This window comes from Culex pipiens, chromosome 2 (genome assembly GCF_016801865.2).
Source record: "Culex pipiens pallens isolate TS chromosome 2, TS_CPP_V2, whole genome shotgun sequence".
In the NCBI taxonomy this organism is placed as follows: Eukaryota; Metazoa; Arthropoda; class Insecta; order Diptera; family Culicidae; genus Culex; species Culex pipiens.
Genome location: NC_068938.1, coordinates 77,544,514 through 77,569,991, shown reverse-complemented (window position 1 = coordinate 77,569,991; position 25,478 = coordinate 77,544,514). Strand labels below are relative to the sequence as shown.

At 38.6% G+C, this 25,478-nt stretch overlaps 2 protein-coding genes across 5 annotated transcripts in view; both read left to right on the top strand.

Annotated features, from left to right (window-relative positions):
- Window positions 1–9,449, top strand: part of LOC128093043 (hepatoma-derived growth factor-related protein 2-like) — a 160,982-nt gene extending 151,533 nt beyond the window's left edge. The window contains exon 2 of the mRNA XM_052708483.1: window positions 6,531–9,449. Within this exon, the coding sequence (XP_052564443.1) occupies window positions 8,790–9,368 (579 nt within the window). The 5' untranslated portion in view covers window positions 6,531–8,789 and the 3' untranslated portion in view covers window positions 9,369–9,449. The remainder of the gene's footprint in view (window positions 1–6,530) is intronic.
- LOC120413506 (quinone oxidoreductase) overlaps window positions 1–24,856 on the top strand; it is a 48,762-nt gene extending 23,906 nt beyond the window's left edge. For 3 of the 4 annotated variants that reach the window (XM_039574365.2, XM_052708482.1, XM_039574364.2), the window contains exons 2-4: window positions 18,301–19,155; window positions 22,836–23,136; window positions 23,203–24,856. In XM_039574365.2, coding sequence (XP_039430299.1) covers window positions 18,347–19,155; window positions 22,836–23,136; window positions 23,203–23,319 — 1,227 coding nt within the window. In that variant the 5' untranslated portion in view covers window positions 18,301–18,346 and the 3' untranslated portion in view covers window positions 23,320–24,856. Of the gene's footprint in view, window positions 1–2,888; window positions 3,409–18,300; window positions 19,156–22,835; window positions 23,137–23,202 lie in introns of those variants that run through there. The other variant, XM_039574363.2, reaches the window with a different exon arrangement.
- The last annotated feature ends 622 nt before the right edge of the window (window positions 24,857–25,478 follow it).

Genomic DNA, 25,478 nt, shown 5'->3' with positions numbered 1-25,478 from the left:
GTTCTATGGAGTGGAATAGTGGAATAATCCCGAATGTTTACTTTTTGGTTTTGTGCCCTAATGAAATGTTTGGCTCGAAGTTTTCAAATTATAAGTAAATCTATGAACTTTAAAATTTCAAGAACAGCGCAGTATTTATGAACTGATGGCCCTTAGCAAACTGTCAAAATATAACTCAGACTCTGGTCAGAGTCGAAAGATAGAAAAAAATAATCAACAACTGCTGAAATCCTCTACTGCCTGAACTTTTACTCAAATATTTTTATTTTTCCTGTGTTCTGGAGAACATTTTGAGAAACTTATGTTCGACAAAAAACATAACATCTCTTCTTTGATGTTTTTAATTTTTTTTACATTCTCATTTTTCCCCTGCTGTTTATTTGTAAATGCACATTTTGGAGAGTATTTCACATTTTTTTGATACGAAAACAAACTGTAAGTTTTAAGCCACATCAAATTCGAAGGTTATTTTGTAACTTGAAGGTAACTTCAGTAGGGGAAATATACCCTTTCTAATTAAACACCTATCTTCGTCATATGGACAGTTTGATGCTTGATTAAAGCTCCAAAAATACTATTTAGGCTATAAACTTACCAGCAACTCACAGAAAAAAAATCATGGTAATATTACATCTGGGGAGGGGTACATCTTTTATGTCTGAAAAAAGATGTAATTTTACCTCTGGAAATGAGTAATTTTAATTTTAGTAGTCTAAATTGAGGTAAAATTACATCATAAAAGAGGTAATATTCAACCATCCAAAATTACAGCTTCCAAATTTACATTATTTTTTACTGTGCAGCACCGCCTCGAGTAAGCACGCAGATTTATGGCATTTACTGGCCAAAAAGATTAAATTTAATGCACTTTTGATCATAATTTCTATTTTGCGAGACCATTTCTCATCATTTTGATGGCACACACATCCACACGCAAGATCAGAGGTTAACTGCTTAACGAAAGTCGCCATCAATATCTTTTCACTTGCGCTAACGATTTCAAAGCGCTTAAGATATAAAATTGCTCTCAACTACCGGCACAATGTTCTTTTGCTCATTAGTTAGTCACTCACTTGAAAAATAATCTTGAAACCTGTTAATAATTAGCAAGCGCCATCAAAAAAACAAACGCACCAAGCCTTTTGACGTTTGAATTTTGACGACCCATTCCAATCGAAGGCTGAAGAAAACCGAGCGAGGAGCGAAGGAAAATAAAGAACAAAGGGTGGCCACCAACACCACCAACATGCTGGTGCAGCGCCTGTTGGAGTGAGCAAGTGCTGCCAGGAAACTTTCGCTATAAATGCTAATTTTCGTGAGAGTTTTATTAAAATTTCATCAATTTTGGCAGCACTAAGCAGACCCCAAAGAGCGCTGAACTAAGCTGAAAATAGAAAAATAGGCGTGGCCCAATGCACTCGACTGATTAGAATGCATTTTGAAGTATTTGATTTTGAAGTAGTAGACAGCTTATTAGGCTTAAAATGGGCATATTTCCCCTATATTTACTCGATTCTTTAAGAACCCGCAAACTCTGTTCCCAACTTGGAATTAATCAGCTGTTGAAAGGTAGTCCACATCACAGCTGACGATAGTGACTTCACACAAGTAATGCTTAAACAATGAAATAAGTGAAATGAAAAAAGGCACATCAAAGTGTGTCAAAACATAATCAACACTCAATTATTCGAAATCTTGAAAAATTTCACTTCAGATAGTCGAACCACAAAAAAAACAAATGTCTTGTTTTGGGTAGTTGAACTCAAATATGACCTCAAAAATGTTCTAAAGTGATTTGGAAATTTTTAATCCAAAATGGCGGTGATGAAATATTGTGAAATTGCGTTTGGAAATGTAACAGGCGTTCATCCTCTCAAATCGGACTGAAATGGTGTCGAGGAACAAGAACACGATTTCTTTCCTAATTTCCTTTACACTGTAAACAAATGTGTAAATTTGTAAGGAGTAAAATTAGTAGAGTTTGTTTTTGTTTTGAAAAGGTCCTATAAGCTATTGTATTATATGTTTATAGGACCTATTAAAAAAACTCTTTTATGGTGTGATATTATCCAATTTAGACTTAAAAAGTGACATTTAACTGGAATAGAGGTGAAATAAAACATTTTTAGAAGTGAAATACATTTCTCTGACATAAAAGATGTATTGATTCCAAGATACAATAAATATTACAATGTTTTATTTGGATAATAGTCTGGACTGTACTTGTTTTGACAAAAAAGAAAGGAATATTAGTTAAAATAAGACCAAGTTTGACAACAGAAAAACATTATTTTATTCAAAATATTAGCAAAGTCACACGATATAATTAAAATCATCAGACACAATCTACAAAAATAGAGTTCTACTAAATAGAGTTTAATTTCCAGTGCTTTTTGAAGATTCAGGATTTAATCTTAGAGGGCAACAAAATGATTAACAGTTTTACCAATATTTTAAAAATAGTGTTCCAATCGTTCAGAAATTTTTTAATAGCAAAATCTTTTGAAATTAGAAATGGTGATAAATAAACCAAGGATCTGGAACAAAAGTCGGTGAAAATCAGCAATAATTCTTCAAACGAACTTTACTATTTTGATTTTTTTTCCATAAACTTTTCCATCTCCCCTTGTATTGGTGTTTCACTACCAAACTGTACAACTCTCAACTAGCGCTCGCGCTCTTTACTCTCTTCCTTCAACAACAACAACAAACCAGTCTAACGCGCTCCCTTTATTTCTGCTCGTCTGTGTTGGTGCCATCCTCACCAGACTGGTCGGTTCGTTTAGGGAGGTTGTTGTTGTTGTTTGCCGTCTCTCTCTCAACACTCAACCAAAATAATATGATTATTATAAACGTAAAATCGCACCGTCCACGGCGGCTGGGTCGCACTTTGTCTAGCGAACGCAACCAGTCAAGTCGTGTGTTGACTGACCCCTCCCTCCTACTCCTCTGGTGTACGGGAGTTCAGCTCCGGATCATAGTAAACCGATTGAAGAAAATAGTAACCTCCTCAGGAAGACTTAACTTTTGCTCACAACGCCTACTACGCGATTGCTCCAGATATAAAAAGAAAACGACTTTTATGGGAGTTTTGTAATTGTTGTTGTGAAAAACAACGCAGTTTTGTGAATTTTGACTGCTGAAAAGTGTTGGGAAGAGTGAGTGAAAGCTGTGCAAAAGAGAGAGAAATCGGGAAAAGTGTGTTCCGGTAGTATCAAGAGTGGAAACAAAGTTTTATGGATTTAGTTCATACTAGTGACCAAAGTTAGTGAATTGAAAAAGTTCTAAATTTGGCGGCGTACGCCAGAAATAAAAAGTCGCAGATTGTGTAACCTCCTAGACATATCACATTTCAAGAACGACCACAATGGCTGTTCAAGTGGATAATTTGCTGTTATCAGAAATTGGGTAAATATCAACGATATTGATTAGTTATTAGAAACAGTTCAAGTACGGAACTTTGTAAAAACTCGCTGAATCTCTCCACAAATATCGCTAAAACTAGGAAGCCGATTGACCTTGAGAGTGTATCCTCAAGGAGAGTCGGTTCAACGTCGTTGTCGTCGTCGTCGAGTCGATATAGATAAACAAAGTTGTCGAAGCACATGGTGAGCTCTTCAACCGAAAAGGGAATACAGTGTTGTCATTAGTAGATTTACAGTTAAGTAACTGTACTAGTTTCACTAGCTTCGATTGCTAGGCGAAGCACGAACTAGAAGATTTCTAAGCAGCGAAACGAAGTCGTTGACCTAGATACCCGTTGGAAGACCTTTGTTCGACTTTGTGAAACTTCTTCAAACTTGAAATATCGTAAAACTACCATTTCTACAACTCAAAACTCCAAATCTTAGAACGTAATACTCCTCCTCCCCATTCTCCACCAACCTTTGAGGAGAACAACCGGTCTCCTGTTCTCAGCAAAGATTTTTTTTCCTTCAGTATAATACTTCTTTCTCAGACTTCTTCTTGATGTTGATCCCCCCAACAACAACTACAAAAACATCGAAGCTGGTGCTCAGCTGCTCGCTGCGTGATCAGACTTTAAACCTCTGGCTTTTTTTTTCTTGCTGTTCGATTTTGCCATATCCAACCAGCCAGCTTGTGGGGAAAATCTTCTCTTTGTTGAGAGTGTATTAATGTTTTCGTTTTTTGCGGTGGTTTCTACGTCTGTGTGTAACCTCAGCATAACTTTGCTGCTTCTTTCTCTGTTTTGATATCCGCCCTCGAGGTGGTGCGATTTTGCGCCGCTGCGAGTTGAGAATGTAAACAACAAGTTGAGGAACTGGAATCAGCAGTTTTTGGAATTCAGGATATTTAATGAGATTTGCATTAATCACGACAAAATTACGTCGAATTTGGTTAAAATATCAAAATATTTGCTTAATTCATTTAAATCTTTTTTATTGGATATAAAAAAAAACATAAACGAATGTTTGCTAGAAATATCCCAAAAAAATGTAGAATAGTGTTTTTTTTAATGAACATACTATAATTTGCTAAATTCATGCTTTTGTCAACAAGAGTGTATCCCTCTCACACCTTATGCAAACTGTCATTTGAGTGAAAGGGATACACTCTTGTTTACAAAAGTTATGTGTCCTTTTGAAATGTTAAGCTCCAATTCAGCACGATTCGTAAATTTATCCAACGTGATTTACCGAGTTGGGTGAATACAAAGAGTGTTGAAAAATCGAAATCGAAATGGTTGATTCCTTGCTTAAACACTATTTGGCGTCAATTTGAGGGTCAAACTCAAAAACAGTATCAGAAAGTTGAACTTTTCAGCAATTTTCTGATGCTGTATACTTTTCAGCACTGTTAATTTTAGTGATACAAAATAGGCCATTTTTGGCAATCGATAATGACAGGAAATATTCTGGGAGGATAGATAAAAAAAAAGCAATAAAACTTAAGAAAAGACATGTTTGCATGAATTCTGAGTATTTTACAAAGTTTTCTTGCTAATTTCTTCTTTTCTGATGTGTATGATGTTATTATAAGCAACATTGTTTTATTAAAACCTTTACTTCTCTGCTTTTTTATGTATCATTTTGAAATTTTTTATTTTAGTTATTTAATTTTTGTTTGTTCCTGGCAGTATCGGACTTATTTTACCACCTCCTTGTATTGCCTTTCGTTTTTCAGTTTTTTCATTGTTTGGCAGTCACTTTTTACACTTTTTGATTGTTTTCACAATTTCTACTGTTGCCTTTTCGGTCAGTCTATAGGCATTTTTCACCGTAGCTCTGTTTTAAATTCAGTATTTACTCAATCTAGATATCTTTTTTCAAAACAACCAAAGCGCCATGAATTTCTTGTGCAAAATCAAATTTGAAAGCTAAAATAACCTTACTTTTTTTGTTTAAAATGTATCTTGTTTTATTTTTCCCTGGGCTTTGTCATAATGAGTGTCATAGGTTTGATGCTTGTTTGGCAAAGAGTATGATTTGATTCGATGTGGAATTAAAATCGAAGTGTTCAGTATATTGCTGAAGCTTCCATTTTTACACATGGACACCACTTCATGCTGCGAGAACCCACTTTGGCGTAGTCTCAAGGCTTAATCGATGGCCGGTAAGCTGTCATCGAGACAAGGAGGTTCTCTGATAGTGGAAATATCACATTTGTACAATGAACCGCTACATATGTGATTTTTCCCTATCTTAATGTGGGTGTCAGGTTAGGATGCGGGTTTAAAAAAAATAGTGTTTGTAGAATTTAGGATTTTAACTGCATTCGACGTCGAGTCGTGCTCGTGGTTAGACGTTTTTTCTCTATTGCTCGTCGATAGCGTATTCCAAGCCTTTTATCTCAACCGGAACAATGGACTCGTCCGTTGTGTGATTGCTGCGATCTGCAGAATTCTATTGTGTGCGCGAAGTGAGGTTATACCCGGATACCACGTTTGGTGGAAAGATGGAGAAAAGAGTGCGAGTTAACACGTTGAAGGTTACCTTCAAACGTGGTTCTAAGGAACCTACGGACGCGGAAATGTTCCAGTTTTGCCGGGAACAGCATTTCAAGCCGGAAGAAATCTACTCGGTCCACAAGGACAAGGAGTTGGGAGCCATCATGATCAAGCTCAAAAATGAGAATTTGATGCGTGCGGCCATCCAGGCCCTGCAGCCGGTACTGAACTTCAGCTACTCGGACGGAACAACCACGGAGGTAACAGTTTCGGATGCGGACAACTCTTTCAAGTACGTGCGGGTCTTCAATCTTCCCCCAGAGATTGACGACAAGGAAATCTATCAGGCGTTGTCGCAATACGGCACTGTCCGGCAGCAGGTCCGGGAAAGGTACCATCAAGATACCGGGTTCCCGGTGTTTTCTACAGTTCGCGGACTGTACATGGAGATCAGCAAGGAGATACCCCCACAGATCCGGATCCGACACTTCCAAGCCAGAATTTATTATGATGGTCTTGTTAACAAGTGCTTCATTTGCCGGAGCCCCGATCACGTGAAGCAGAACTGTCCCCGACGAGCAGCACCAGTTACCAAGACCCCAGCGCAAGGACGGCTGTACAGTAGCCTGTCCCATTTTGAGGTCATGTCGAGGAATTTCAGGTGCTCACTTCTTAAATGATAGATTATGATGTTAGGAACAATGTTTTCTTAGACAAGAAAAAATAATAAAATACTTTCTCGCACCCCCTAGTCGATTTACTGAAAAAAGTCACTTTTTTGAACAAATTTTCTAAAATCGCTTGGAATCAATACAAAAACTGTTTCGATCAGGTGTGTATTATCTTCAAACGATAGGTTTTTGTCCATAGATTAAGATGCACTATCAATATTGGACCAAAATTTAAGTTTTTGGACTCTCCCAGGCGGATTTGTGTCGAAAAAATCGCATTTTTTCGAAACTTTTTTCAGAAATGTTCATTTAATTTAGGGTAGCCTATTTTTCCCAGTAAAACCAATACATGCAGCTTGTAGGAAATTTCATGGCGAACATTTTTCCCTCTGAGAAAATGCAATTTCGACACTCCAGAGCCGAGATATTTGAGTTTTAGTGAGGAAAAAAGTGCCAATTTTCAAAATTTCTCAGAATTCAGAAGCAAGGCCTACTAATTACACGATGTAGCAAGCATATGTCTCAAAGGTCAAGGTATGCTTTTTTATAGTAATTTTGGCGGCTGAATCCAAATCTGAAATCAAATTTCGTGTAAACAGTGATGTTTTGGAGCTACACCCTTTTGGAATGTTATTTGCGTGTTTAAGAGGCAGTTTTTGTAAATATTACTCGGTTTGTTCTAGAGGTCGTATCGAGGTGCTCCGATTTGGATGAAACTTTCAGCGTTTGTTTGTCTATACATGAGATGAACTCATGCCAAATATGAGCCCTCTACGACAAAGGGAAGTGGGGTAAAACGGGCATTGAAGTTTGAGATCCAAAAACATAAAAAATCTTAAAATTGCTCGCATTTTAGTAAAACTTCATCATTTCAAAACACTCTTAGATGCATTCGAAAGGTCTTTAGAAGCACTTCAAAATGAGCCATAGACATCCAGGATTAGTTTAACTTTTTCTCATAGCTTTTGCGGGTTTCGCCTCGTAAGCGGAAGGTGATGGGTTCGATTCCTGTCTGGCTCGGCAAAGTCAGATCCCTTAAAAGAGTAAATATGCTCACTGGGAATACTGACCGGTAGGGGATGGGTTTCGACTAGCGGCGTGCTGGGTTTCCAATCCAGAGGTCGTGAGTTCGATTCTCGTACCGGGATGATGAAAAAAAAAAATTACTGTTAAAAATGGATTTTTTTAAAACCTCAAAATCTTTTTGCAACAGCCTCCAACACCCATACTCTTTTAGCTCAAAAGTTAGGGAATTTCATGGACTATAATCCTACGGTAATAACTTTTTGGCCAATCGCAGTTTTTCTCATAGTTTTTCGATTTTTCTATAAAAAACATTTTACAACGTTAGTTATTGTCCCTACAGCATCCATAGCGGCACTTTTTAGTCTCAATTTTGTCATATTCGAAATCCTTGGAAACTTCAAACTTCAATGCCCGTTTTACCCCACTTCCCTCATCTCATCTCATCTCATCCAAATCGGAGCACCTCGATACGACCTCTAGAACAAACCGAGTAATATTTACAAAAACTGCCTCTTAAACACGCAAATAACATTCCAAAAGGGTGTAGCTCCAAAACATCACTGTTTACACGAAATTTGATTTCAGATTTGGATTCAGCCGCCAAAATTACTATAAAAAAGCATACCTTGACCTTTGAGACATATGCTTGCTATATCGTGTAATTAGTAGGCCTTGCTTCTGAATTCTGAGAAATTTTGAAAATTGGCACTTTTTTCCTCACTAAAACTCAAATATCTCGGCTCTGGAGTGTCGAAATTGCATTTTCTCAGAGGGAAAAATGTTCGCCATGAAATTTCCTACAAGCTGCATGTATTGGTTTTACTGGGAAAAATAGGCTACCCTAAATTAAATGAACATTTCTGAAAAAAGTTTCGAAAAAATGCGATTTTTTCGACACAAATCCGCCTGGGAGAGTCCAAAAACTTAAATTTTGGTCCAATATTGATAGTGCATCTTAATCTATGGACAAAAACCTATCGTTTGAAGATAATACACACCTGATCGAAACAGTTTTTGTATTGATTCCAAGCGATTTTAGAAAATTTGTTCAAAAAAGTGACTTTTTTCAGTAAATCGACTAGGGGGTGCGAGAAAGTATTTTATTATTTTTTCTTGTCTAAGAAAACATTGTTCCTAACATCATAATCTATCATTTAAGAAGTGAGCACCTGAAATTCCTCGACATGACCTCAAAATGGGACAGGCTACTGTACAGCGATGTGGCCGCGGTGAAGTCTCTGCTGCCGGGTTTTCTGAACCGGCCGTTATCGGAAACAGATTCCTGCCAGATGACGCCCCTTGGCAAGCCAGTCGGCGGGAAGCAGTCTCCCCCAGACAAGCCGGAAGTCCCAGTTGAACCAATGGAAGCAGCAATGGAGCAGAGTGAAGGTCTGACATCCCCACCGTCAGCTCTGCAAGTTCAACTCGTGGAGTCGCCCGTCTTTCGTCCTAATTTGGAACCTGAAGGGACACCAGACCAAGGCAAACAACCGGATCAAGAAGGAAAGTGGCAGCTTCAAGGTCGGAAGGGACGTTCGAAGAAGCGACCGGAGTCGTTTTTGCCTGGAGCAGATACCTCGAAGAAGTTGCTGAGGTCGCAGTCACTTCGCTCGAGGAGTAGGAGTCAGCGCCGTCATCCTAAGGGAGTTCCGGAGACAAGCGAGCCGCAGGGAGCGCTTTCGACGTCTGATGGACAATCGGACGACCAGATCTTCAAAAAACCACTACCACCACCATCCCCATCCCCTGAACAACAGAAGTAAGTTTAATTTTTATCCTAAAATGACCTTCTCGAAGAAAATTGCCACCATTAATCTAAATAGTATTAAGACAGAAGTCAACAAATCACTGCTTCGGGATTTCGTTCAGAACGAAGATCTTGATTTTATATTCCTTCAAGAAGTTTTATTCGAAGATTTTTCATTCCTCGGAGCTTACCGAGCTTTTGTGAACATAAGCGAGCATGACAAGGGAACTGCCATTCTTGTGAGAAAGAATCAGGAATTTCGGAACATTATTTATGATCCTAGTGGACGTATTCTGTCCATTGTCTGTGACGATATCAATCTTGTCAATGTTTATGCTCACTCCGGGACCAACAAAAAACGCGAACGGGACGACCTGTTCAGGGATGAGATCACGCCGCACGTGATCAAGGGGAACTGCTCACACACTGTCATTGGGGGGGACTTCAACTGTGTCCTTAACAAACGTGACAGTCGAAGCACCTCCGCGAACTTGTGCCAGGGATTGAAAGATTTGACGACCTCGATGCATCTCAAAGATGTGGCGAATGTGCGTAATGGATCGAATGTCGAATTCACGTTCCATCGCGCTGGATCGGCATCACGGCTAGATCGGTTTTACGTTTCGGCTCAGTTTCTGGACAAAGTTGTTGAAATTCGAACGGTTCCGGTTGCCTTCTCGGACCATTCAGCAGTAGTGATGAAGTTTTTGGTCGACCAGTCTGCGCTTTGTCAACGCGGGTGAGGTTACTGGAAACTCAACAGCAGTCTTCTCAACAAGGACGATATCTCGTGTAGATACGTCGTCGACTTCTACCAGCTCAAGGATCGTGAGATTTACACTAGAAACAGAAGCACTTGGTGGAACACGGTAGTCAAGCCTAAGACTCAGTTTTTCTTCAAGAATGAGAGCAGGATCTTCAGAGTAGTGCGGTGCTTGTGGGGACGCGAAGTCCTGTTTTTTCGTGTTATTTTCCATCTCTTTTGTGTCGCTGTTCGAGTGCAGAGTGCATAATTGACAAAGGGAGCGCGTGGTCGTAAAAAATATTCGGAGTGAAAAGTGATTTTTTTTGTGTGCCTTTTGTTTCGCATTTTTATCGTGTATTGTGTGCTGCGAGGAGAAGATTACCCTCCGAAAATGCAGCGTCATCAGTGCATAATTGGCAAAGAGAGCGCGTGGTCGTAAAAAATATGCGGAGTTAAAAGTGATTTCTTTTGTGATTTTCAAAGCCCTTCCTATATCATCGTTGATCGGAAGGCACGGCGTCGGGTGGATTGTGTTTAAATTTTTCGAATAAGGTTTTATTTTTTTGCGGTGAAAAAGCCATTTCTATATAATGAACGAAAGACGCACTGACAATTTGGATCGTTGAGTTAATAGTGGAGCAAAATAACTGTGTGTGAGTGATTTTGTGTGTTAACCAGAAAGACCTTCCCATAGCATCGTTGCTCGGAAGGCTCGCCGACGGGTCTGTTATGAAAGTCCTCCCCATAGCGTCGTAGCTCGGGAGGCATCGAAAAGCCAATACCTTATCCTACTAACCAAAAAAAAAAAAATAATCACGTGATGCTTGAAGGAGATGCTGTGGATTCAACGGTCTCAAGCGGTATCAACAAGTATATAGCGAAAAACTATGTGCTTGATGAGTCTGCAACTTCAACTATCGGACTAACATTCCTCCCTTTCGTTGAACTGCAGGCTTCTTGGGAGGGCGCCGGTATTGACTAATAAAGTCGGGGTCTTCAGGGGTTAAACAGTGAACGGATGGTTGGCTCCCACTGATCATTTTTGATTCATTGTTTAACTTCAGCTGATCTGTCAATAACGGAGTAGCAGCTCATTGGCAGTCAACCATGCTCATGCTCATGCTCATGCTCATGCTCAAGAATGAGAGCAGGATCTTCAATTGCCGCATCAACTCTGCGAAGAGCGAACTGTATGCCAAGATGTACGACCTTGCGGCGGAAAGGCGAAATGGAGCTGACAACAGGAAACAACTTCAAGAAGTAAAATCGGAGCTGATGAGGATGGAGTTGGATCGTTTGAAGTTCTATGGGTCGAGATTTCCCCAAACTTCGATGCTAGAAGGAGAAAAATTGAGTGTCTTCCATGTTTCTAACCAGATGCACAAGGGTTGCGACGGCAGCCAGTTCCAGTTGCGAGACGGAGATGATTTGATTACGGATTCGAAACGTTTGAAGAAGAAGATCGAGGACTTCTTTACGGGAACTTTTCAGGCGGAAGATTCAGCAAGCTTAGAAAGCTCAGTGGAAGCTCTCAGGGATGTGTCTAACTCTTTGGACTTGCAGCAGCAACAAGAACTCGTAAGGCCGATAGATGAAGCGGAACTCAAGGCTGTGGTCGCTGGTGCGGCCAAAAAGAAGTCACCTGGACCGGACGGAATATCCTACGAATTTTACTCCGTGTATTTTGAGATGTTAAAGAACGACATGTTGGAACTGTTCAACCGTTATCTGGATGGGTCATTGAAGCCGCCAAAGGAATTCACTGCTGGAATAATCACTCTCATTCCAAAAGTGAACCAAGCAGATAATCTAAACGAATTCAGACCAATATCGATGCTCAACACGGACTACAAGATCTTTACAAAGATTCTGGCGAACCGGCTCCACGCTGTGGTTGGAGATTTGCTGGGTGCTGGACAGGTAGCTTGCACGGTCAACCAATCGTGCTCCACCAACTTGATTGATGTGAGAACTATCATCGCCAAGGCTGCGGAATCAAAACGTTTCAAAGGTTTCCTACTGAGTGTGGATTTGGAGAAAGCTTTCGACAAGGTGAATCATGTCTTCTTGTGGAAAGTGTTGGAGAAATTTGGTGTCCCTGAGCGGTTCATCAACTGCATCAAGAACCTGTACGAAAGTGCAACATCACGGATCATCTTTAATGGAATTCTCACATCGGACGTGAAGATCGGAAGCTCTGTACGCCAAGGATGCCCTCTGAGCATGGTGCTGTTTGTGCTGTATATTGAAGGATTGGTGCGGAAATTATCGGCGAACATCCGGGGAGTTTTACTGTCTGGAAAGTTCATTCGGGTGTTGGCGTACGCGGACGACTTGGTGATACTCATCAGGGATGACGCAGAGTTCGATTTGGTGCTCCAAATTATCAACTCCTTCGCTGAAGCATCCTGCATTAGGCTCAACCGGGCCAAATCAGCATTTATTCGTATCAACAACGCGAAAGGTGGTCCACAACAATTCAGGGAGGCAGACGAGATCAAGATCCTCGGAGTTATATTCACCGAAAAGTGGTCCGCAATCGTCAAACGGAATTTTGATAAGCTACTTGGAGACATTCAGTTCCGTTTGTCGAAACATCGGACCCGTAACCTAAATTTGATCGAACGGACGTGGCTACTGAACGTTTTCGTGCTGTCGAAGTTGTGGTACATTTGTCAAGTGTTCCCACCAGACAATGTGCACATCGCAAAACTCCGGAAGATTGCTGGGCAGTTCATCTGGGGGCCGAGGCAGATCTTCAAGACTGAGAGGAAGCAACTTTATCTGGACTACGAGCAAGGAGGGATCAAGCTGGTTGACCCCGAAGCGAAGGCGAAGGCACTTTTCATCAAGACCATTCTGTATGGGACTGGCAACAACCAGGTAGAAGACACAACTTTGCTGAATTTTTCAAAAAAACAAGCGCTGAGCCGAAACACCAGAGAGTGGCTAGAATTAGCAGTATCACTCAAACCGAATCCAATGTCAACATCCGTGCAAACTCTGTACAGGCACTTCATCAACGAAAATCGGACAACACCCAAGGTGGAGGAACGATTTCCAGCTTTGAATTGGAACCAGCTGTGGGAAAATCTCGGACAAAGCTTCCTGAGTAGTGAGTGCCGCTCTCAGATGTTTTTGCTGTACAACGATCTGGTGATCTCGAAGGAAAAACTGGTCAAGTACAACATAGGACGGCTGCAAGATGATCTGTGTGAGTGGTGTGGAGTCCCGGAGAGCAACGAGCATAAAATCAAGCATTGTGTAAAGACGGAAGAAATCTGGCAGTGGCTTAGAAGAACGTTGACTGATCGTTTGGGGATCTGTGGAGATCCAGAGGATGTACTGACTAGGCAAATTAACGGAAGGAATCAGAAGGAAAAAGCAGGACTGTGGTTGACAATGTTTGTGATGTCGTACATAGTTAAAAAGTATCCCAAAATCAGTTTGTATTGCGTAAGAAGGCCCGGAATAAATTAAATTATTAGTTAATTAAATAAGAAAATGTAACTAATCGGAAATCTATGCAAAAGAAACCTATGATGTATTCCAAATTTAAAGGAAATAAAAAATACTAGAGAAAAAAAGATGAAAACTAAAAAAAAAAAAAAAAAAAAAAAAAAAAAAAAAAAAAAAAAAAAAAAAAAAAAAAAAAAAAAAAAACTGTAAATATCAACTTTTTATACTTTGCCTTTAGTTATTTAGGGACAAAATTAGTAACAGTGAATTAAGTAATTCTATCAGAATCGGTGATTTTCATTCAAGTACCATAAAAACCATTCTGATTTGTCAAAATTTCCATAGAGTCTCGATCAATCAATAGTGAAATGATATCGGACTAAATTCGTTGATCTGTTGATCTAACGGTTGTCGGATTATGATTGTATCGACCATTGTTGCGAATCGAGGATCTACTGGAATTCTGACGAACAAATGGTCGTCTCTTTTTCAATTCACGACTTGTAAAATATCAACTGTTATTTTTTTTGTTTTTTTTAAAAGAAGCCAGACAGGTTTTAAAAGAAACGTTTTTTTTTTTGTTAATAATTAAAATGTCGGGGATTTGAGATAAGAGTAGCTTTCGGATAGGTTGCTTTAAATCTTGTATTCAATTCAAGTTAGGTAGTTATCCGCAAATGAATGTTTGGACTTATATGAATAATTGAACATTTTGGACTTATGAATAACACACAACTGTGCATTTATTCTAGAGTCAGATCCATACAGCGTCAGTGTTTATTTGGTCGAAGTGTACTAATTCATTGGCAGATCTGGTTCTAGTTGTAATGTACGACAAGACTACTGACAGACGTGACAGGACGAGGGCCCAGTTTAGAGGTTTCGACATCAACGATGTGCGGCTGGATCACCCTCCCAAAAAAAAAAAAAAAAAAAAAAAAAAAAAAAAAAAAAAAAAAAAAAAAAAAAAAAAAAAACAAAAAAAAACAAAAAAAAAACAAAAAACAAAAAAAAAACAAAAAACAAAAAAAAATGTATCTTGTTTTATTTTTGTATTTTTTCGAGAAATTTTCATTTATTATGCAATTTAAAATTAGTTCAATGAAAAGCTGTCAATCAAGCTTCTGGTTCCAAAGATAAGCCCCTTTAAGCTTTGCTCTTAATTTTCCTAATTTTTTTAATCATTTAGCGATATCAGGCAAGCTATTGATTTGAATTGGAATGTTTGAAAATAAAACTTATCTGAAAATTTCCTCTAAGTTTTAAGTGCTTTAAAAAGTCTAGAAAACATACTTTGGCTTCATCCATAACGTACGTCACGCTTTGACATTTTAAAGTGGCTAACGACGCACAAAAATCTGTGGTAGCAAAATATCCACCGGTAGATGCTTTGGTGGATTTTTGACAGTTCGAATTATTTCAAGAAAATCCAACGCGGTTAACCAAATCAAATTAACAAAAGCCCTTAGGTAAAATTCACGCGAATATTTTGTGTATCTCAAGACAGTTGCTCAACGTTAGCATTTTTTGTACTTTTTACAGCTTAATTGCAACACAAATAAATTTAATGCATAACCCTCTCATGCTCAATATAATTAAATATTTCCGTTTTAAAATGTTCAACTGCTTAATTTATTTATATTTATTTTCATTTTCTGTTTATTTTTAATTTATGTTTTGCTTTTTATTTATTATCTTATAGATTTAGGCGCAACCTACATCGTCCCACTATTATCTTTTGCCTTTTTTGATTTTTTTTTTCTGGTGACATTGTTATTTTTGGATTATTTTTCATATTTTTCTATTTAATTCCACTGCGAGCTTTCAAGTAGCTCTAAGCATACTATTCATCTGAAAATTGCTTAGGTTATGTTTAATGGATTTCTTATTTCTTTTAGTTTATGTTTTTTCGATAAAAAAATAAAGCTTATTAATGTTTCTGATTCCCTTAAAATTCTACTTAAAAAAATGTATCAATTGTTGTTAAGTTCATATCTGTCCAGGATCTGTTTCAGGATTCAAAAAGTCTTTTTTAAATGTTTTTAAATACCTCAAACAATGTTTATGCAAGCAATGTGAAATTGTTGTTCATTTGATTAGGACGACCCTAACCAAACTGTGACCATTCGTTCGTCCCCAAGATCCAGCGTAGTTTTCCTCTGGACACGTGCAACAGCGTCACCTTGTGACGTTTGCGGTGGGTGGCATTCGCTCAACCTTTATCAACCCTTTGCGACCAGCAATGACTAGCTCTCGAGTGTGGTGTTTTGATTACGTGGACTTCTCTAGATTAAAGTCACGTACGCAAAGACACATCGACGTATCAGCAGCAGCTCTCAATGGTTCTAAAAATAGCCCTAATGTCCCTTTTAATCACTAAATCAGTGTTTACTATATTCGCTTGGGGCCATCCAACGTCTGTTTGTAAACATCACCGGGGTCGTCTCTGAGTGCTAGTTTGTGACATTTTACTTTTTACTTAAATTTGGGTAGTTTCGAGCATAAACACCACCGAAAGTAAAATCTGTTATTTTGTATGACAAGTGGCAAATTGCACTGTCGTTTGTCAGAACGGCGTCTTCAACTCACTTCACCCCACAGATAGCACACCGGTGACGATTCATTACGCCGCGGACGGGCCTACATTTCGAATCTAGGTCATCGCGACTTTGCATAGATGTGTTCTAAAATCGTGTTTGTCCGATCATCGAAAGTGAAAACAACTCTTATTTTGCCGCAAGTGGGGTGGGACTAAAATAAAAACATTGCGGGGCTTGCTCGAGTGCGTGCCCCGAGCAGGTTGACCGGCCTTTTGCGGGCGAGCAGAGTCAATTTCTGTAGTGTTTTGCCTCAGTAAAAATAAACTACAGAGCAGAAGCTGTGTTTTTTTCGCCGACGAGATGAGGGCGATTAACCTCGTTCAAGGGAATGAAAACTGTGTTTGCCATTTATTAAAACGCGGGAATGATACGTTTATTTTACTTCCTATCGAAACATTGCGTTCTGCAAAGATCAAAACAGACTCCGTTGAGTGGTTGAGCTTTCTGATTTTCTTTGTACGCCCGCGACGATTGTTGATTCCGGAGACACTTCCTGGGAACGTGACTGCAATACGGCGAACCGGTCCGAGCTAATGTTTTATGCAAGTTAAGGTGCTGAGCTTGGAACTGAGTGTTGCTATTTTGATGTGACATTTATTGAATTTCAAATTTGGCCACGGGGGTAAAGACTTGTTCGATTTGATCATGTGTTTGGTTTTGATATATTTGCCTTTATGTTTTCATAAATAAACCACTTTTGTAATGATTTCAATTAATTCTGTCGAACACTCATTTAATTGGATTTGGCTCGTGTGCTTGTTTGTATTTATCAACCTAATGACAACAGCAGCCGGGGCGATAAAATTAGCAATTTTCCATCATTTAGTATCTTGTTGACTTAACTTGGGTGGAGGGGTCGATAAGATAAGAGCGTCCCACGTTTCGAGAGAGGAACCTCACAGGTAAACACCATAAAATTCTCGAAAAATGGCAACCGGCTCTTGATCTATATTCGTGATCACAGACTTGGCATTGACTTATATTGCGGATTTTATTAGCGGTAGCTCAATTGAAAGTATAAACAAATACACACACACCACTCGTGGTAGAACGTGATTGCGGGTATTGCAGGATAAGTGGCTTGACTGCTAATCAGTACTCGATTGCCGAGTAGGAGATTGTATAATTTGGCGTTGATTGCCGGTGGCACGTACGGTGATCGTGCTAATCGATTTAAAGATTAGTTATTAAAATTAAGCATTCAACATTGCTACGCACTCTTTCTAAAGCTTCTTAGTTCGGTCAACGACAGGACGTCACTTTTAATCAAACTCTTTATTACGTCTTTGTTTGGAGATGCAAATGAAGGTGAAGAAGGTACAATGATTAAACAAAACGCAACAACAGTAGACGCTACTGCGCGGTATGACGCTTCTATATACGGTGTTCCAGTCGAAGGCAACGCGCTTGAAGGTTGATCTTTGGACTCCTGTTCTGTAGTTATAAGGTTTGAGTAGGTGACGACGCGTCGTCCAGTAGAACTCGATAGAATTCAGGTGTAAACGTTCTATGAATAAACTAATTGGATTAATGGAATGAATCAGTGAATCTTTTAGTTACTTTGTGATATTTATTGTGTACATCCGTCAACCATGTTGAAAAGTGGAGTCATCTCACATTTTCAGAACGAAGGCAAACTATCCTCAAAATTCAATTTAAATCCCGAAATATTCTACAAAACCGTAAAAACTCCGTGCAATGTTGTCAATCTTCTAATCGTGCTTGCCATCTTGACACACCCTGCAAATGCGACAACTTGTCCAAGGCAATTTTAGTCATGGCCGTTTTGTCACACGTGCATGACTGACTAATGTTTACATTTTTTGAATACAAAAATATTTGTAGCTTATTTTATTACTTCCAAGCATGTCAATCTAAATCTACACCTTCCTCTACCTCGAAACTCTTCTCCTAAAACAAATTGTAGCCGCCAAGTCAAAATGCTTTCCACTCTCTCTCACGTCAACTAAGCTCGCGAGACACACTTTCGCGCAGCTCTACTTAACCCCGCGCACTTTGTAGTCGTCTTCGTCGCTGTCCGTTCAATTTTTCAAGGTCTTCTAAGGTCAACCAACCCGCTCCTATAACAAGCCATTACTTAACATATTCACTAATTGACCGTTGATTTCTCTCTCAATTTGCAGACGCTCGATATCGTTGGACACAGCCTCGCGCCTAAGGGAAGCCGCCATGAGTAAGCTGATCCGCCAGGTGTCGATCGAGGCGCCCGCGCCCAAAATCAAGGACAGCGTGTTCAACCTGGTCGTACCGGTGCCGGACACACCCCCGCACGGAGCCCGCATCCTGGTGGTGTACGCGGGGGCGTGCTATCGCAAGAACCAGTCCACATCGATCTCGTCGATCAGCAGTCAAATCTCGGACACCGGCGACATCACCACCTCGTTGTCCATCCTGGCCAAGCAGATGCAGGGCGGAATCTGCTCCAGCATCAGCGAGGAAGGCCCGGACAGCTCACCGGCCCAGGCCCACCAGACGTCGGTGGCCATCCAGCACAACCCTTCGGCACATCACGGCGTCCGGGACGGAGCCCTGTTCCCGGGCTTTGAAGTGGCCGGCGTCATCGAGTCGCTCGGCACGGAAGTCAAACCAGACTGCGGCTACAAAGTGGGCCAACGCGTCGTGCTCTATCCGTACGAGGGCGTCCCCGCCGGCTACTCCGAACTGATGGTCGCCCCCGAACTTCAGTATCTCATCCCGATTCCGGACAACCTGCCGCTGAGTGTGGCGGCCACACTTCCCACCGGGGCTCTGCTGGCCCAGAGTGCCATCATCTCCGCACACGCGATCGTGGACGAACTGCTCAAGAAGCGACCCGGCGAGAAGGTCAAGATGTTGATCGTCGGAACCGGTGGGCTGGCGCTGTGGGCGCTTCGCATTGCGGCGCAGCACTTTTACACGCCGACGACCAAGGACAAGATTCAGATCACGGTGGCCAGTCTGCGGGACGAGGGCTTCGTGATGGCGAAGAAGTGCGAGAAGTGAGTATTGGGGGACGGAGTCAGGTTTAGTTCGGAATTCTGTCGTTCTAAAAGACTGCAAATTATAAGCATTTATCAAACTGAGCACATTTCAACATTTTTTAAGCAAATTTGTAGTTTTTCCTTTTGCTTCAAAAAGGTACTTTTTTAACGAAAACTGGTAAAACCCTTTTTTAGGTAAACATATCGATTCACAATCAAAAATTGATCAAATGTATGTGTACATGTGTTTGTAGAGATATTTGTTTTGTTATGATCTGGCAACCCTATCTTGGAGTATTGTCACTTAAGTGAAATTTATTGTTTGAAGCCGGATCCGACTGTATTATTTTGGATAGGTATTTAAAGACCTCTTCAGTGAGTTATAAACTTTGATGATATGGTAACCTTTTACTTAGTTATGACCACTTAAATGACATTTTCATTTTTTTTAAAGTTGGATCTTATATTACATAATCAAGCCATAAATATTGAAGATTTGGTAGTTTTATCTTATGTGCCCAATTGTTTTTTTTAAACAGATCCAAAATCCAATGAAAAGAGGGTCAATATTCATCTAGACACGTTATTGTAAAGATTCCTGGAACATCGACTTTCTTTTAAATTTATAAATCAAACGGATGGATTTAGTTTTTTTAAGTTGTTTATTCAATAAATTTCATTACGCAAGCAGAATTTATAGGAAAAATCTTTAAAAAATAATAAAATTACATATAAAAATTCATCGATCCACTTCAAACCAGCAGGATCCACATCCAAAGTGCTCCGATTTGGCTCAAATTTGGCGTTGGAGTTCCTTGGCCAATGTAACAAGACTATTATTTTTGTTGGAAACTAGAGTTATCCTATCCAAAATAGGGTGATCCAAAATATGGCGATTTTGAACGATTTTTGCAAAAAAAAAACACATTGAAAAAATCATTGGTTCAACCATACAAGTCTCCATACAATTATGGCAACTGTCCATACAAAAGTGGTACGTAAATATTTTCGAAAATCTGTAACTTTTGATGGAATTTTCTGATCAATTTAGTGGCTTCGGCAAAGTTGTAGGTGTTGATGAGAACTATTCAGAAAAGAATACAAAGACGTATTTTTTTGCTGATTTTTTACTATCTTTTTTCACAACAAAATAATTTCAGTTTTTCGATTTTTTAAAAATAGTTATCATGAGTGACCATTTCTGAAAAATAAATTAAGGTTCAGGTACATTGGAGATTGGACCTCTGGTTTTCTAAGTCTCACCCAAAAACCCTTAATTTTCTTATGCCGATGTCTCATGATCCAATTTTTAAAGGTTAATATTTACACATTCGTGAAATTTGTTTTCCTCAAAACAGTTCCAAATGTAGGCCAAAACATTGTTCTTAAACATCAACTATCTTCAAAGTTTTATTAATTTTCGATCATTTTTTCAAGTAAATTTTGTTTGCTAATGAATTTAAAATTTCAAATTTAAATTTAAAATTTAAAATTTCACTAAAAGTGATTGAACTTATAATAACTTGAAAAATATGAAAAAATAGTCAATTCTGATGATTGATGTAAAACTGACTGACTGACTGATTTTTTTTTTCAATTTCATAAACAGCCCAACCATTTTTTTTAAATTGTTCAAGTTGTCATAACAATAATGGTTCACATTGTTTTATTGCCACTTTTGAGTAAAAAACAGCTGATCGGAAAGACGTAGGATGATTCGTCTTGAACTAATAAAGACGCACAAAGTCTAAATGGAGTTTTAGTGGACGAATTTGTACGCTTAAAAAATGGTATTTTGATCCTCTAATTGACCATTTAGAAAATGTTTACCGGTTCCTTACCTTGTTCCGATAAGCTACATTTGACTAAAAAATTAAAGAATTGTTTTTTTTTTCAGAAATTGTTTGTTGAAAAATGTGAAGAAGTTGTTCTTTCGCCAGTGAACATCATTTTTAAGTTGTTCCAAGTACCAATGTTTTGTAAAGTTTGCATGAATAAATGAAAATTTCTGCTAGTTTTTCTTGAATACTTACTAAAACAGGTTATTAAAAGTTCAAAACCACTTGAAATGTGTTGAAGACACTTTAAATTGAACAGTTAACACAATTTATTCGAAAACTTTATCAAAAATTCTTCAATCTATGGAGAAAGTTAAGGTGTACGGACAATTGTCTGGGATAAATTTAAAAGTTTTTTTCAACAAAATATGTATGGAATTTTTCGAATGCAATATACTTTTTTCCATTATGAATTGATGAATGGCTAACTTTTCATTACCCAAAATAACAGTTCTAAAATAGTAGTTTAAGCAGATCATTTCAAAATGATCTTTTTGCAATTCTGAAACTATCTACTTTTCCTGTCATTTTCGAACGACAAAACAGCCTACTTTTCTCTACCAAAAATATAAGAATCGAATAGAAACACTTTTCAAAACAAATGCTGAAAAGTTCTACTTTTCAGCACTGTAATTGATGCTGAAAAGTTGCACTTTTCAGCACTTGTTTTGAAAAATAATACTTTTCATCATTGTTTTCATTTAAACGGTGGATTTGCTAAATACATGGGCATTTGACTTACAATTCCATTCAAAGGGTTTTTTCGGAATTGCAAAAAATGTTGCATGGAACTCGTTGTCAAACTTGATTTTTTCAGCATTACGACTCGTGCTGAAATAAAACCTCTTTTTGCAACTTGCACTTTTCGTATTTAACGACTATTTTTGAAAATACAGCCCTGACTCGATAATCCGAGGGCCTCGGAATAATTTCACTTCGGATAATCAAATCTTCGGATAATCGTATCACGAAAAAAAAAGTTTTTCTTTTCCTTATTTTAGATTGTCAAGCTTAAGTATGACCCCTAAACTACTCTAAAGTGAATTAGAATTTGTAAATCGAAGATGGCGACCAAAATGGCGTTGATGAATTATTGAGAAAAAAAAATCATTTAATTATTTTTAAGGTAATCAACCATTCAAATTGGACTAAAATGGAGACGCAGACATCGAATTTGATGTTAAAAGCATTAAGAAAAAAAAATGTTCGTGATTCGATCCTCCGTAATCCCATACAAACCATCGAATAATAAAGCTTCGGATAATCGATTCTGGACTGTAATCATTATTTTCCAACTTTTTGCATAAACTACTCATATTTATTTCCATTCCACTGTGCAATTAGGGGAAGAGCATCTAATTCCAGCGCGCCTCTTATGTTATCATATAACCACTTTGACATTCGATTACAGCTCATTAAAAGCGTTTTCGACTGAAATCGAGTGATAAATTGCTCAATAAGAAGTGAGCAAGCAAGTTTCCATCAAAAGTTTTGCAAAATTAGTTGTTTAAATAGTGAAAATCAGCAAATTGGATGGAGTTAGGAGCAAGTGCTTAACCTGCCAAACATACAAGAATTTCCTCAAGTTACTAACCCAAACATTTTGGGGCCAAAATAAGTGGGCTGAAAAATGTATTATAGAACTCATTCTATTTCTGAACAGTTCAATTAAAATGTTTTAAAATTGAAAAGGATTGGTCATAAATAAAGCCTGGCAATGGTTATTAAAATGCAAATATAAATTCTATCGAAAATTCTTTTTGATGCATTGCTTTGGTTTGAATTCAAGATATTTTCAAAATAATTTCAAATGTTATTTATACTCATACAAATTCCTCCCTCTTTTTCCCCTCCTTCCAGAGTCAACGTGGTCCAGTGGAACGAGGACCTGTACGAGAAGCAGCTGATTGAGCGCACGCACGACGCGTGCGAGGGCCTGGTGGACATCGTGATCGACTTCGGCTCGACGTCGCGCAGTCTGCACCGGTCGATGCAGTGCCTGACGAAGGGCGGCCACGTGCTGATCAGCGACGAGATCGCCGACAAGCTGCTGGCCAAGTTTGCCAAGCGGGCCGAGGACCGGGGCGTGTTCATCGAGGTCATCCCGACGGGGACGATCGAGCAGCTGCACCAGGTCGTCAAGCTGGTCGCGTCGAATGAGGTGAGGATTTTTTATGAGGATGGGTTCGAAGTGGAGTTGATTGACATGACTTGCTCATTGTTGCAGATTGAACCACCACCGCACACAGTATTCCCGTCGGACCAGGCCGCCGAAGTGGTACGCAAGCTGGCCAGCTCAGAGATTCCCGGACGTGCCATCCTGAAATTCCATGATGTCGAGTAAGGCAGAGTCCCCCTCCCCCGCCCACCCCACAGAGTCACTTACTTGTTGGAAGTCAACGAAGGAATCCTCACACAGAGAGTTGAAAAGAAGATGAAAACTCTCTCCAAATTTGAAGATAACACACAATAGAAGAACATATACTTATCGATTAAGTAACAACAAGTAATGTAAACCATTAGTGAAGAAATTAACTGGACAGAATTTAGACCAGGGAGAGCAGTTTGTTGAGCGCGCTTGTTCATTCTCATTTGACTTAAGCACTCTCAAGCGAGGTGAAAGCAGAACGACGGAATGAAGGAAGGCAAAAAACCAAAATTACATTAAAATGCTATAAATGTATAATTTATCCTAAAAGAAAGCAAATGAAACAAGTAAAGCAAAGAAACGAATACAATTTAAACAAAAAAACAACAAACAATGATTGCAATTACTCTAATCGGCGAAAGGAAGAAAGTCCCTCTACATTGAAAGTTTTAATCCTACGTTTAGTCGATACTATATTACTAGATGTCAGTGTCTTTCAACATTACCAAGAGAAAGGAGAAAAAGGAAAAACGAGCGGCGATTCGCGAGTGACTAAATCGCTAGTCGAAGTAATAACACAAACGTACTATAATTTTAGTGACAACCCAAAACCGGTGATCAATCTTCAGGAGATGTCTGAGCGACTCAAACTTACACAACAAGCACACACAAACACACACTACTAAGCAGTGACTAAGACTAACAGCGGCAGAAAATTACACAATCCGGCTTAAATTCGTAACAAACAAAAAGGGTTTAATTTCGTTGTACAAAACAGTCGTAGAAATGATAATTCTAAAGCAAATTAAACACACACTAACAGGGGTTTGGAAAATCAGGGATTTAAGAAAGAAAGAGAATAACGGCCCATCTAAGCAAATTAATCTCTTAATTTTTGGTTGAGACCACGTGCGCGCCTCCTCAAACTAACTTATTGATATCTCTAGCAACAAACAAACCTACAAAAAAAATCAAAACAATTACTAAAGAGAAAAAGAGAGACAAAGCAAGCGTCAAATGATTAAACCGTTTTTTTCTGTTGTGATTAGGGTTCTCCCCAAAGGGGGTGCAAAGAAAAGAGTGGAGAACGCGTTTAGTCCTAATGTTTATGAAATATTTTTTTGTATAATTTTTCCTCCTTAATTATTAACAAGAAAACAAACAAATATGCGGAAGCAACAAGCAAACATATGAAGAAAAAACACGATTACTATTACTGGCGCAAGTGTAGCAAGCATAACAAAGAATTAATACGTTACTGGAAAATTGAAAGCAAGGATAGCAGGAGAAAGGAAAAAAACGAGGAGAAACGTTGAAATGATGCGATGTGTTTTAGGGTTAACTTTAACTTAATTATTAGCTTAAAAACAAAACAAAACAAGTACAGAATGAAGAATGATAAAGAAGAAAAAATAACAAGAAATGCAAGCAAAGTAAAACAAAACATGTGTATTATTGATTTAAAAGAAAACAAACAGAATAAAGAACCGTGTAGGCGTTTGAAGAAAGTAAATCATGACTTTTGCTTTTCAGAATGAACCTTAAATTCCTACTATCCAAAATTATCTCTGAATATTTTTTTTCGGAGAATATAAAATATGCATGTCATAATAAGGGTGTTGTTATTATATTAACTTTCCAGATCAGCAAGTTTACAGCACAGTCCAGACTTGATTATCCGAAGGTTTTGGAAAAAAAGTTTTTAACAAAATTGAATATCAATAAAAAACGAATCACAAGCAAAAATCAGTCAAATTAAAAAAAACTCATTTAATTAACACAGCGTGGCTGGAGCGAAATTTCATACACCGAGATAACCCATCGAAGATTTATACGTAGAAAGTTGTTTTATGCAAGGTTTTATCGCCCTATTTCAGAATCTGTATAAATCAAAATATTCAATTGGTGAAAGTTGAGTATTCAAAATTTTAAGGTTTTTTTTTTCTTTTTTTTTGTCTTGTTTCATCATTCCCTTGCCAATTTGTATGGTTTGACGTTTGCGGAGGGGGCTGAAAAATGTCATCAAACCTTTTGGTGCATGGGCCAATTACTTTGTAAACACCATTTCATCGCTGTCGTGCTAACTTGTCGTATGTCGATTTTGGGCCAAATTGAGTTAAGAACGCCATTTTTGT